General features: G+C 37.3%; 2 protein-coding genes across 3 annotated transcripts in view; one reads left to right on the forward strand and one right to left on the reverse strand.

The window, feature by feature from the left end:
* Nucleotides 1-10,678, reverse strand: part of LOC135224698 (uncharacterized) — a 24,691-nt gene extending 14,013 nt beyond the window's left edge. Inside the window, exons 1-2 of one of the 2 annotated variants that reach the window (XM_064263968.1) lie at nt 10,074-10,678; nt 5,620-5,773 (exon numbers count right to left, since the gene is read on the reverse strand). In XM_064263968.1, coding sequence (XP_064120038.1) covers nt 5,620-5,773; nt 10,074-10,516 — 597 coding nt within the window. In that variant the 5' untranslated portion in view covers nt 10,517-10,678. The remainder of the gene's footprint in view (nt 1-5,619; nt 5,774-10,073) is intronic. The other variant, XM_064263967.1, reaches the window with a different exon arrangement.
* Nucleotides 10,679-11,247: 569 nt separating this feature from the next.
* LOC135224890 (uncharacterized) overlaps nt 11,248-12,500 on the forward strand; it is a 20,009-nt gene continuing 18,756 nt past the window's right edge. Inside the window, exons 1-2 of the mRNA XM_064264214.1 lie at nt 11,248-11,287; nt 11,388-11,599. Of these exons, the coding sequence (XP_064120284.1) occupies nt 11,248-11,287; nt 11,388-11,599 (252 nt within the window). The remainder of the gene's footprint in view (nt 11,288-11,387; nt 11,600-12,500) is intronic.

Consider the following 12,500-nt stretch of genomic DNA (forward strand, 5'->3'; position numbering starts at 1 on the left):
TGACTTTGCTTTTCTCTTTGCACTTATGCCTTGCACATCTTTCAACTTATATTTTGTCGTTACAAACCGCATTTTGTTCCTGATTGTTTTGTCTGATGGGAAGTAGTAGTTCAAGTGCCTAACATCCTCTGGATTTCCCTCAATAAGTTCTTCTTCAGCATATTTTTTCAATATTGACTGTATGATCTTAACATTCCTCAAGCCACAAATGATAAGCTCCTCTATCTTTTTCAATAAGTGAGGATGTGTTCTGCCCAGTTTCCAGTGATAATCACTAACAACATGACCTCTATGAGCATTTTTCAGGGGTAACTTCATGTGGTGGTATTTCTCATATAAAACGTCACAATTGTGAGATAAAGCTTCTTTTAAAGCTTTCATCCGTTGCTGCCTTTGTTTCTTAGTGATACCATCCAATGCAAACTCGGTGTATCTATAAAAAACAAGAAACATGATAAAATCTTTGAAACAAGAAAATAATTTACTTTGATAAAGTACAGTACAAAAAACTTCTGTATATGTATATGCTAAGAAACTAACTTTAGTCCAAGAGAAAAATACAACTACTTATCTTCCTCTATGACATTCACACTACTACATACAATAATATCCTAATCAGTAAACAAATACTTTTCACAGTGAAAATTACTCTTAAACTGCACAATACACTTTCATATTCATCATACATTACTGGACTTTGTTTGTGAACACTAACTACTAAAAAATTATTGTTCTTCTGTAAGACAAAAAGCATTCCTATAAATACCTGTACATTACAAATCATTTACATAAATTCACATGTAAAATACAGATAAAAAATAATGAGGTCTTGTACTAAGGTTTTTAAAAATAGATAAAAAATAATGAGATCTACGTACTAAGATTTTCAAAAATACAGATAAAAAATAATGAGATCTATGTACTAAGGTTTTTAACATTAATTCAAATATTTAAAAACCAAATCAAGAGGATTATAAAAAAAATGATTATTGTATCATTAGTTACACTAAATCAATTAACAAAATGTTCCAAATATCAAGTTCAATTGATAAGCTTCAAATTTAACAGTTAGTTGGGAATACTAACCATTATTTTTTGCAATGAAGTGTAAAATTGTTTACTTACACAGATAATTCATTAACGATAATCTTTGCCGGACAGTCTATGGTTCTTCTTACAGGTTGACCTTCCTTCATAACCACTTTTGTGTATTGGCAATGAGGCTGTTAAAATGCAACAAGAATTGTGTCACTACACAATAAAGATTCTCTTTAATACAAATAATTAGGAAACTCTTGTTTTAACTCCAAGAAAGCGTGGGAAATACAAAATCAAAATTCACTCCAATGCTTCAAAGAGTACAATAAACAAAGTGCAATAGAAATCTCAAGTCATTCTCTTGGGCGAGACCTTGTTACCAGGGGTGGCTCACCATTTTTCATACTCATATGCTTTTCAACTGCTAAGTGAGCACAAGCATCAGTACTTAAATATGACAACTGGAGGATCTGCATACAGTTCTCTCTCAGTAAACCTGAAGTTAGTATTTGCGGGCTATGTAATCATATCAAACTCTGCATGTCTACATAACAATAAAAAAACTGTTATTATAAAACACAAGCTTTTTCACATACCCAAACCATCGACAGTACGTATATGCCAACATATCTAAACATATTTAATCAAGGTTCCTGTCACCTGATGATCCAATATGTCCCAAGCTTTGACAGGTGTCACCAATAAATGTCCTTTAGAACAACAATAGAGGTGTTATACTAACTGCTAATCACAAAGGCATTAGGTGTAAGGTACACGCTTCTCCAGTGATAACAGATGCCTGATCAGGGATTGCTACAACTTGGCAGACAGTGACAGAACTGCTGGAATAGTATATCATTGTTGATAACTATATACAATTACGCAGCTCTCTTTACTGGCATAAGGGTCAATATCTTCCAGTTGAAGAGATGTCTTAGGCATTCATAAATTTGCCATAATATGGCCACAAGTCATCTCAGTTTGTTGCTACTGCCACTATTATCAGCCAATCATCCAAGCATCTCCAAGTCTTATGCTGATCTGGTGTGGCCATGCTGCCAAAATCACTTCTAGGCAGCTCTCCTGAACATATTAAGATGATCCTTCCTGAATTGCCATCATACTCCTGTAGTTGCCTGCAGTATACAACCATCCTGTATAACTGATCTTTTATAACGTACTGGAAAGAGAAGTATCTTAATACATAAATTTTAAATCTTCTGATACTTTTTTTATTGTGGCTCGATGCATCTACTTGCCAATGCCATCTATGAATCAGTAAGAAATTTCCCAAGCAATTTCACCTTTAAGCGATACTTCAAAAGTCTCATTCTCAGAACCGATACCTCAAGAACTCTACCTGATCCAAGGTATCAGTGAAATGCCTCAACAAAGTACAATTCCAATGTGAGCGAGTATTGTTTCCTGGATTTGCAAATTCTAAGCCTCTATGTTGACAATTTCCTGAATTTGAAAGCAAACCATAAGCAAATTCTCTGAATCAATGCAGTTTACATAGTTTTCAATGCACCCAAAGCATTAAAAGTAAGGTTTTCTTAGGATTTTTGACGATGTTCCGGCTTACGACGATTTTCTGCTTACGATGCGTCTCAAGGATGGAACTCCCGTCGTAACCCGGGGACTGCCTGTATACGGATTCTGGGATATTTGTCTTAAAATCTGAATACTATACAGTTTACAACAAAAACAGGAAATAATGTGACAGCATAATGTCCTCAACAGTACACTCCATAACTGCTCTTTGTTAGATTCCTCTGGCAGAAGCTTCAAGTGTACCGGATATCTTATAGACAGCTTTTCTTTTGGATTTTTACTACACATCCAGAGAGACTACCACTGTCAGTTCTATTATTCTGTAATGATGTCATTCCAACTAACAGAATTTGCTGTGACTGCTACTAGTAATGAACAATGTCCTAAGTCTTGGAGTACCAATAATAGCTGAATGCTTTATAAAAACAAAAATGCAGACTGTTGTATATAATAAAACACTGTCACATCTATTGCTGCCTGAAGTTTACCCGATTGTGTCTTCATACCTCTAGAGAGCAACAATGCTGGTCCATGCAGCTATTCCCGATTGTCTCTGCTGCCAATAAACAGTTCTCTCAAAGTGAAGTTTCCAGTGGCCAAGACTTGCTGAACATCCTGGCTGCCTGTATTGATGTGATGTACTTTATCCTCCTGTTGATATTCATATTGATGTGATGTACTTTATCCTCCTGTTGATATTCATATTGATGTGATGTACTTTATCCTCCTGTTGATATTCAGTTATTGCAGAGTAATATGTAACTGCAACTTTATCAAATGTGCAGACTACAATACCTCAACGTTTTCATTGGTCAAGTAAAGTAAGGTAGTCATGGTTTGCCAATCAGTGGTAATGGCTTTAATCCCTCTTGCCAGTCAAGAATGTTTAGGTTGGCCTACTATTTCAGGAATAAAAAAGCTCTCTCTTTAACATTCAAAGCTGTCTCAACTGACTATTAGGTAAGAGGTGGAAAACTCACACCTACTTGAATAGGAAGTACGAGAAGTGATGCTGGAGATCAATGAAGATGTGTAGAAGATAAGGCAAACTAAAGACATGAGAGGCAGAATTTCTCAGGGGCCCTTTATATTATGCAACCCTGGAGGTGGTGATGATGATGATATGACCTAACACTAAGCATAGCACTGATGGCTACACTGGGTTGTTCAAAATCTTCAACAATTTCTCATGTTTGGACATATTCATCTGATCACTGTTTATCAAGCAACAGTTAATGTTAACCTCAGGCTACTGCTGCAACTTATATCATGTCCATTTCCAGTTTCCCCTAGGCCTTGGCTCTCTCTGCTGTGCCCATGTTTGGTAATTCTCCATTCTGAAAATTACAATGTTAAATGTGACTACCACTACCAAGTACATCTGTCTTGTGACTGTGTTTGAAAGCTACACCTCAGTCTTGGCAACCCCTGTTCTGAAAGTGACTTTGTTTGACCTGTCTCTTCAATAGGGTAAATCTAGTGTGATCTACCTTCTTGATTGTGGGTTCCAATCTGGTCATTCGACTGTCCTGATAAGGTTTCCAAGACAGGTTCCATCTCCCTCTTAAGCAGCTAAGTTCTCTTGAATGAATCTGGTAACATTCTAGAAGTTTGCCTGCATCAACTTGACTGCTGTCTGTGATCAGGGTATGGTTAGATGGTTTTCACTCCAATCAATGTCTATCATCAGATATCCAGCTGTGTATCATTGGATAAATCCTGGGTTAAGAGCCAAAAATAGAAAACAGCAGCAATTTGCAAAGATTATTTACCTATAGATAAAAGTTAATAATGCATGGTCTAAACTACTTAGGATGTATAAAGTTACAAGGGAAGTCCTTGTTTTGTTAGCTGAACTGCAATACCCCAAAGGGTTCATGTTTTTCCACACTGCCTCTATTAAAGATACCACCACCAGCTAAGTTGAGGTTGTTTGAAATGCTTCTGGAGAAAACCCTGGATCCTAATTTGTAAAAGTTGTGGCTTCCCTGGCAGCTAGGTCTTAGACATTGAATTACCAGTTACTTTACTGTTTAGACTTACATTCAACAAATGAAGATTTGAACCAAACAAGTTTTGCCTCTCCTGCCCTCAAGGAAGGCTGAGAATCCCCAATTAAGCCAAACCAATAAGCTCTTAAGATTTATGGTTACATCAAAATGTCTTCCCTAGAGCTGCACTAAAACAAAAAGGGGTATAAAAATTCATGCATCTCCATAAGTGTATTTCACTTATGGTCAAGTTTTTGAGGACTTCCAATATAGAAGCCATAATATCAAAATAGCACACAATTATGACTTATTATAAAACCTTTGAGATACACAATAGACTAGAGTATTGTTACAAAACATTTTACTCAACATCTACTTTGGAGTTTTTCCAGCCTTATTCCTTCTTGTCAAGAACAACTCTTTAATGCCAAAGGATTTCTTTATACTACCTGTACTTGAATGGCAAGCCTGGTCAGCTACCAACTTCTCTAAGATACAGCAGTGCTCCATAAAGCACGAAACATATATTAACATAAGACAAGAGGGACACACAATATGGATTTATAATCATGGTAACAATATGTATTTGTATTGTGGAGAAAAGAATAAAAGAGTAAAAGTGATAGAAAATATTCATAGTATAATCAAAAGAAACTATAAAAAATAGAAACAGTCACTAATGCATGAAAGATTGAACTGATAAATAAGGGAAGACAATTCAGTAATAAGAGAGGGAGTACCCCATATGCTGGACCGCTCTACATGTTAGATAAATACTGTGCCCCTACCAAGGTGGTTTGGGTCTCCTTCATTGATTTCAGGAAACAGTGTTAGAAGGAAACAGCAGTGGTCTGCTGTACAATAATAATATCTGATCAGCCTTCTAAATATACTGAAACTACTCAAAAGGTTTTGGAAAATCACATACAAGAGATATAATCTCTTGCAGCTTCACTACATGATCATGTTACCAGTATCTGTCTGAAAGAAGATAAAAGAACTCTTCAACTCTAAAGAATACAAACAAAATAATTACCTCTTCTCTTTCCTTTGTCCTAAATTTCAAACCATAGTTACAAACGTATATCTTATTTCGGTCATGTGAGGTGATGTGGCTTGATATATTCAGCAATCTATTATAGTAAAAGAGTCTTCTTGCTATTCTCTTTTTCTTGTACTGATCATCAGAACTGTAAAAGATGACAGGTCAGATTAGAAATACTACGCAAAATTTTGCCCAATATCCAGCAAAAATATTCAAAACATGGTCTGCATCAACATTTTTTTAAATACTACTACAACTTTGTTGCAATGCTCACTCAAATATTATTAAACTTTCCTTTTAGGATGCATGTGAATATTTAATACTTTAAACTGATATTGCATTTTTGCCTTGAAAATATCATTTTCCTATGTTTTAATGTGTGCTATGAACGTTGCCTAATTAGTTTTTTCAGCCAATGAATACATTCAGATATAGTGAACCCCACACTTACCCTTCAATTTGGGAGTTATTTTGGGTGGGGAAAAACACTGATAGTTCTCATTCAGATTAAGGATATTAAGTTTTTCAAGGTTAGGTTAGATGTAGCTGGTTATCTGATTTGCACACATTAAAACATATGAAAAGTAAAAAATCTTATAAATAATTTGTATTCTTCTTAGGATACAAACCATAGCTTTCATAAATGAAGTTCCTCATGGAAAGGGTACTTCAGCTGTCAATAACTAGAAAAAACGAAATCCTGTCGAGTAGGCCTATGTTGGTTTGTTTGTTTGTTTGTATGGTGCTTTTACGTTGCATGGAACCAGTGGTTATTCAGCAACGGGACCAACGGCTTTAAGTGACTTCCGAACCACGTCGAGAGTGAACTTCTATCACCAGAAATACACATCTCTCACTCCTCATTGGAATGGCCGAGAATCGAACCCGCGACCACTAGGGTGGGACGCTATTACCATACCAACCACAGAGTAGGCCTATGAGTGACGGAACCTTAGATGGACTAGCTCACTCACTGTGTGAATCAGCCTGTTCTCTACCATTCAAAACCTCTATGATAGGAAAGATCAGAACAGTGAGGATTGGCAGAGGAAGAAAATTCTTTTATGAAAGCTATTGTTTGTATCCTAGGAAAAATACAAATTATTTAATATTTGTTATTTGCTCCTACAGGAATACAAACTTATGCTTTCAAAAATGGAGCCTCGCCACTGGAAGGTACGACAATCTTTCCCCTACTATTACCAGTGGGTATCCCCCGGTGATGCCAGAATTGCCCGGAAAGGTAGCCTCCATGTCTCAGCTCACTACTTACACTTGACTCTATTCCTCCCCTTCAAAAGGAGTTCTTCCAGTACTTGCCACATCCCTGCATTGCTTCTTCTGGTTATCCTGCCAACTTCCAAGGCAGAGCCCCTCCTCTGGGCTCAACACTCCTACATTACCTGTTAGGTTACCACTAATGGCAAGTGAATGTGTCTGGAGGGAAACCAGTAAAGAGGGCAATGCAACTGCAGCATCAACACATGAAATAACACACAAGGAGCACACACAGAAAAATCTCAGCATACAATGGGAGAATACCTATGGTATAGAAGTGACAACCAGTCGCGTTCTGACAACAAAGTCAACAAGCTAGGCCTGCCCGATACAATTTTACTTTCTATAGTTAATCAGTGACAGCTGAAATGCACCTTGCTCAAGAAAATCCATTTATGAAAACATAGGCTAGGTCTGCATTCCTAAGGGAGCAACATTTTGCCCTAAAAAATGTTAGTATATAGGGGAAACAACCAACTGGACTAGCTGATCCAGTTTTCACCACATGTGGATCCGCCCCTGAAAAAGCACTTTAACACGTCCTGACACCGGAGATGCACACCAGTCACGAGTCATCTGTAGTGAGAGCAACAGCTTGAGACCTCTACTATCCTTGCAAGTAAGTATTTTCTCCAAAGTTAGAAATTTAGGTCATATTTTAAGATTAAACAGAGGTTAATGAAAGTCTAGCCATGCGCAGTGCAAACATACCTCAATCGCTTTCGAAATTTTTACTTATAACACCAAAAATGTAGAAGATTGACGCCATCTTGATGTTTGCGGAGTCGTTTGTGTCAATAAACTTTCCATTCCATGTGCTAAATCCGCACACCACTTTTACCATAGACGCTGGGGCACTTTCCTCACAACAATCATCAACAATGACAACGCCCGTGAGGGATCCAAGGAAACCGACGCTTTTTCGGTAGTTAAACGACAGTATAAGGTCATGAATTGCATACATTTTTTACACATTCATGATTATTAATTTGAAAATATTGTTGTTGAAAAAGTATAGATTCCTGATTCAAATATCAACAGTTTTGCTGTGAACAATACCTACGGCATTGTTCGCGCTCTTCTATTGTTTATCAGTGTTGCCAATTGGTATGTGTTTACCCTCCAAACTGGGCATAAGACTTACACAAAACCACAGAAATAAGTGAAATTAGCATATCTATTTGTAGTATATAAACATATTAGAGCAATTTTCTCATTATTGCATTACTATGACAACTAGAATTCATGGAAACAGTTTGTAAATGCATCAGCATATGTGTGAAGCTCCACTGAATTGGCAACAATGATATTTTGCCATTTTCTGCTCCTATCTACTTTAGAAATATCTGTAATTTTTCGGGTTTAATTTGGTTGCAAAAAAAACGATAATAGACATGAATTAAAATAAAAATTTTGAAGTAACAAAATAAAGTTGAACTAAATAATGATTAAGGTAAACAATTAAGGGAATAAAGCTTTGCACCTCATAAACAGTGTAGTCATATGCTGCCCGCAACTGTGTTTGTGGAGTGAGCGCTTAGGAACCAGGAACATCAATGTGGTTCAAGTGCAATTTGGAGTGGATTAAGACCAAAATGTGTATAATTACAATCAAATAAGCACTATGGAGTTTCAATTGTGATGGTAGTAAGGATAAAACCATCAATTACAAGGTAAAAATGAATTTCTGTTCAAACCATGAACCCGGGAATAAGAAGTTTCATACAAAATTTTACTGTGCTGATTACAACTGCAATCTTGGGTAAGATCAATAAATGTTACGTATATACGCTAATATTGTTTAAAAGAGCGCTGGGAAGGCTGGGAAGGACGTGGCATCGATGCCGGTTACAAATGGCACCTCAGCCAGTCGACACCTTATTGGATTTAAAATTGCCTTGAAAACATATTTCACGAAGACCTCACATGCTTATTTAAGTTCGTATGGTGCTTTCATATATCGCATTATGTTGACAAAACTTCAATCTTTTGCATGGTATGCTTAAAGATGTTATTGTATTCTTGTTTCACCAATGAAATATCAAGTGAATAAGGCTGATCCACCCGATGACAATGGATCCAAGGCAGTGTTTCCCGCTAGTAAAAAACAAACATGCCCATATGATCATTCATAAAGCATTAAGCTAAGTACAGCTCTTGCATTAGGTATAATAATCTACCATAGATAGGTATCAAGCTATTTTAAAAGGGTGAAATTCATGTATTCAATCATGTGATGAATTGGTAAGGGCTGCGAGTCCCTTAACAACCCTGACCCCCACTAACTACTATAAACAATCCTGGCCTTTAACTTTGTAATGCTAACCTAATCTAGGTTAGGTCAGGCTCTCGTGTACTACTAGCTGATAACAATCTGCATGAATAACTGGTAGACTGTTCTGCAAGAAAGTTGAGTATAGCAATTCATTTACAATGGGGACGAAAGTCAAGATGTCGTGACTTCATAATACAGGACTTAAAAGAACGTTCTAATTCCGAAAAATAATTACTAAAATTAGAGTCAGAATCGAGTTACTTTTTCAATAACGAATATTTTCAAATTAATCATCATAAATATGTAAAATATTGATGTTTTACTATTTAATTAAATACTTATCTAGTGCACACTTCCTCGTCGTCTTCTACCAAAACAGTAGTTTCCTTACAAACGTCGTGGCCAGTGACCGTGTTCCGATTGTTGTGATGAAAGTGCCCCAGCGTCTATGGGTATAAGTGGTGTGCGGATTTATCACAGGAAATGGGAAGTTTGTTGACACAAGCGACTCCACAAACATCGAGATGGCATCAATCTTCTAAGATATTTAAGAGTAAGTAAAAATTTCAAAAGCGTTTTGGTGAAATTTAAAGCTTTAAATTTGGCCTTAATTTCTAACTTTGGAGAAAATACTTACTTCGAAAGGAGAGTAGAGGTCTTTAGCTCCGTCTCTCACCAACAAGAAGTCACGACTGATGCCCATCTCCGGTGTCAGGACACGTTATAAGTACTTTTTCGGAGGGTGGCATGCCGTGACCGTCGGTGTGTTGGGCCAGTCCATGCGGTTGTTTACCCTAACAAGGCACACGGGCCCACCTCAGAATAACAACCACAGTTCATAATCCCTATGATGTAAGCGTTACTTATCATTTCGAGAAATATAGGTACCTACTTAAATGAGAAGATGCTCTCAGTGTATCTGGAATGAGCTCGCAGGACAGCTTCCACTTGCTCCTCCGTCTTGACGTAGCCGCTGAGGTATTCCTCCCTAACCTCCGTCAGGATGAAGTCCATTGGCAACCAGTCAACAGTGGTCGTAGGCACAGGTACACCGAGCATGTAGTCCTGTCCGTTGTTATAATGGCCGGAGCTTTCGATGACTTCTTCCTCGACTTTTTGCTCTACAAGATGCATTACGCCGTCGCCTCCATCAGGGTCTGGTTTACACCGCACCAAATCGGGATTATCGATCATAATAACACATAAATCTGGGGTGTCCCTCTGGATGGCGGGTCCATGAGAGACTTCGGCCTTCACTTTGGTTATAACCCTTCTTACCGTCTTTTTGGGAATCGGCTGCGGATTTGTTGTTATTTCTTCGCTCGCATTACTCATCTTGTTGGCTTTGGTACTCGAACACCAGCGAATAAGAAAGAAGGCGTCCGTCCATGGGAGTCGCACTCTTCTTCTATCTCGGCGCGACTAGGATGCAAGGTCAGATCAAACAAAGAATGTCTCCCTATTTCACTATGAGCTCGAGAAAATTTCACTTAATCTACGAGGATAAAGAGATAAGACGAAAAAGAAAGCAGCCAAGCTACCATTAGGAAGAAGAACGGGAAATCGCCACGGTTACAGAAGTGTGATCGTATCGTACAGACTTGGGAACATGGGCACCAGTCCGAAACACAAACTAATGATTACAATGATCTAATTCATTTATAAGATATCATGTGATTATATTATTAAAGTAACTAAACTGCAAACAAGAAAGTTGAGTGACCATACCATTTGTCGACGAGTAAAAATAAATTGGCCCTTGTTTGTAAACTTAGGTGGGTGGAAATTGGTTGACTATTTCTTAGTATTGTCTCAACTAATAGATTGCAACAGTGACTACAGGATACTCACTGATGCCCCTCAGGGCAGGATTTTTCACCTAACACTTCTTATACAATGCATACACAATATGTAATTTGGATTTGAAAACAAGGCCAAATCATGTGTTGCTTATCCACATGATTTTTCCTTTGCATCGATCTCTTCCCCTGAACTATAGGCATAATGATGTTGAATCTTTATGAAGAGATCCGATTAGAATTAATGGTTGTTGCAGATTATGGGGGATGGAGTTCACTATTAAGAAAACTCAACTCATGATTGCTGGTAGGTCTATAGAACATCAGTTCCCATTTCCCCCCTCCTACTTAAGATCTTTTCAATATAATTTTTTGTTTTATTATATTAAAACCACCTAAAATTCTAGGTGTTATTCTTTATTGCAAATTCATTGTTATAAAAAAAATCCGATCTCTCCAAGTGGATAAAGAGTATCAGTATACAGAAAAGTCTAAAGATGTTTGGATATCTGTTTCTTCTGAGGAAGTGTTTTTATTTATTTATTTTTTTAATATTGCAAGTAAGATCCTGTTGTATGTTGGTGACAGCGTGATTGAGTTGCTGCCGAGGTCTGGTAAGGTATGTCTAGTTGTGAAAAGGGTTCTGAAGGAATTAGCAAGAGTAATTTTGTTCCTTTGGGTAAGGGTAAAGGTGATAGAAAAGACTATTTTGATAGATGGCAGGAGTGATAAAGGAAGACTAGTATGGATTTAGGCAAAAGAGAGGGGTCATGGATCAAGAGTTAATTGTGTGGGAAGTTTGAAAGTAAATGGAAAAAGCTGTATGTGGCAAACATGGACCTATAGAAGGATTAAGGATTATGATAGAAGCAATAGAGTGGCAATATGGGGGTTGTTCATAGGGTATGGCATAAATTGTAGGGTGCTGACAACCATAGAATATTTTATAATTAAAGTGAAACTATTATAATCTACAAAGGTACAAAAGGAAGAGTGACTGGTTTTGTGTAAAAAGGCCTGAGATTAGAGTGTGTTATAACTCCATAGCTATTTGATACCGAGTCAGAGAATCGGTCGGTCGAAGTGAGTGCAAAACTGTTGTTGGCTAAGGAATATCAGCTATTTTCAGATGACAGTCCTGATCAGAAATACAGGAGAGAAACAACTGATGAGAATAGTGGAAGAGTTTGAAAATGTTTCTTAGAGGGAGAAGTTGATAATAATTATGAGCAAGAGTATGGTAGTGGGAGTAAAATGGGAACCATGAAGATGGAAAAATGAATAGTAATAAAGATGTAAGAATTGAAGCAATAGATATGTAGTATTACGCTCCAAGCTCCGAGCCTTGTTTATGACTCGCATAAGCATAATAGAATTACACTAGCAAACATGTATACAGAAATTATGTATGATAAATTCGAAAAGTACCTAAGTCTACGGGCATAACCAGCCCCGTTTCAAGGAATCCCTTCTCAACCCCACTCACTCCGGAGGGCGTGGAAGGTAGGATGAAACGCCAT

Source organism: Macrobrachium nipponense, chromosome 12 (assembly GCF_015104395.2).
Source record: "Macrobrachium nipponense isolate FS-2020 chromosome 12, ASM1510439v2, whole genome shotgun sequence".
Classification (NCBI taxonomy): Eukaryota; Metazoa; Arthropoda; class Malacostraca; order Decapoda; family Palaemonidae; genus Macrobrachium; species Macrobrachium nipponense.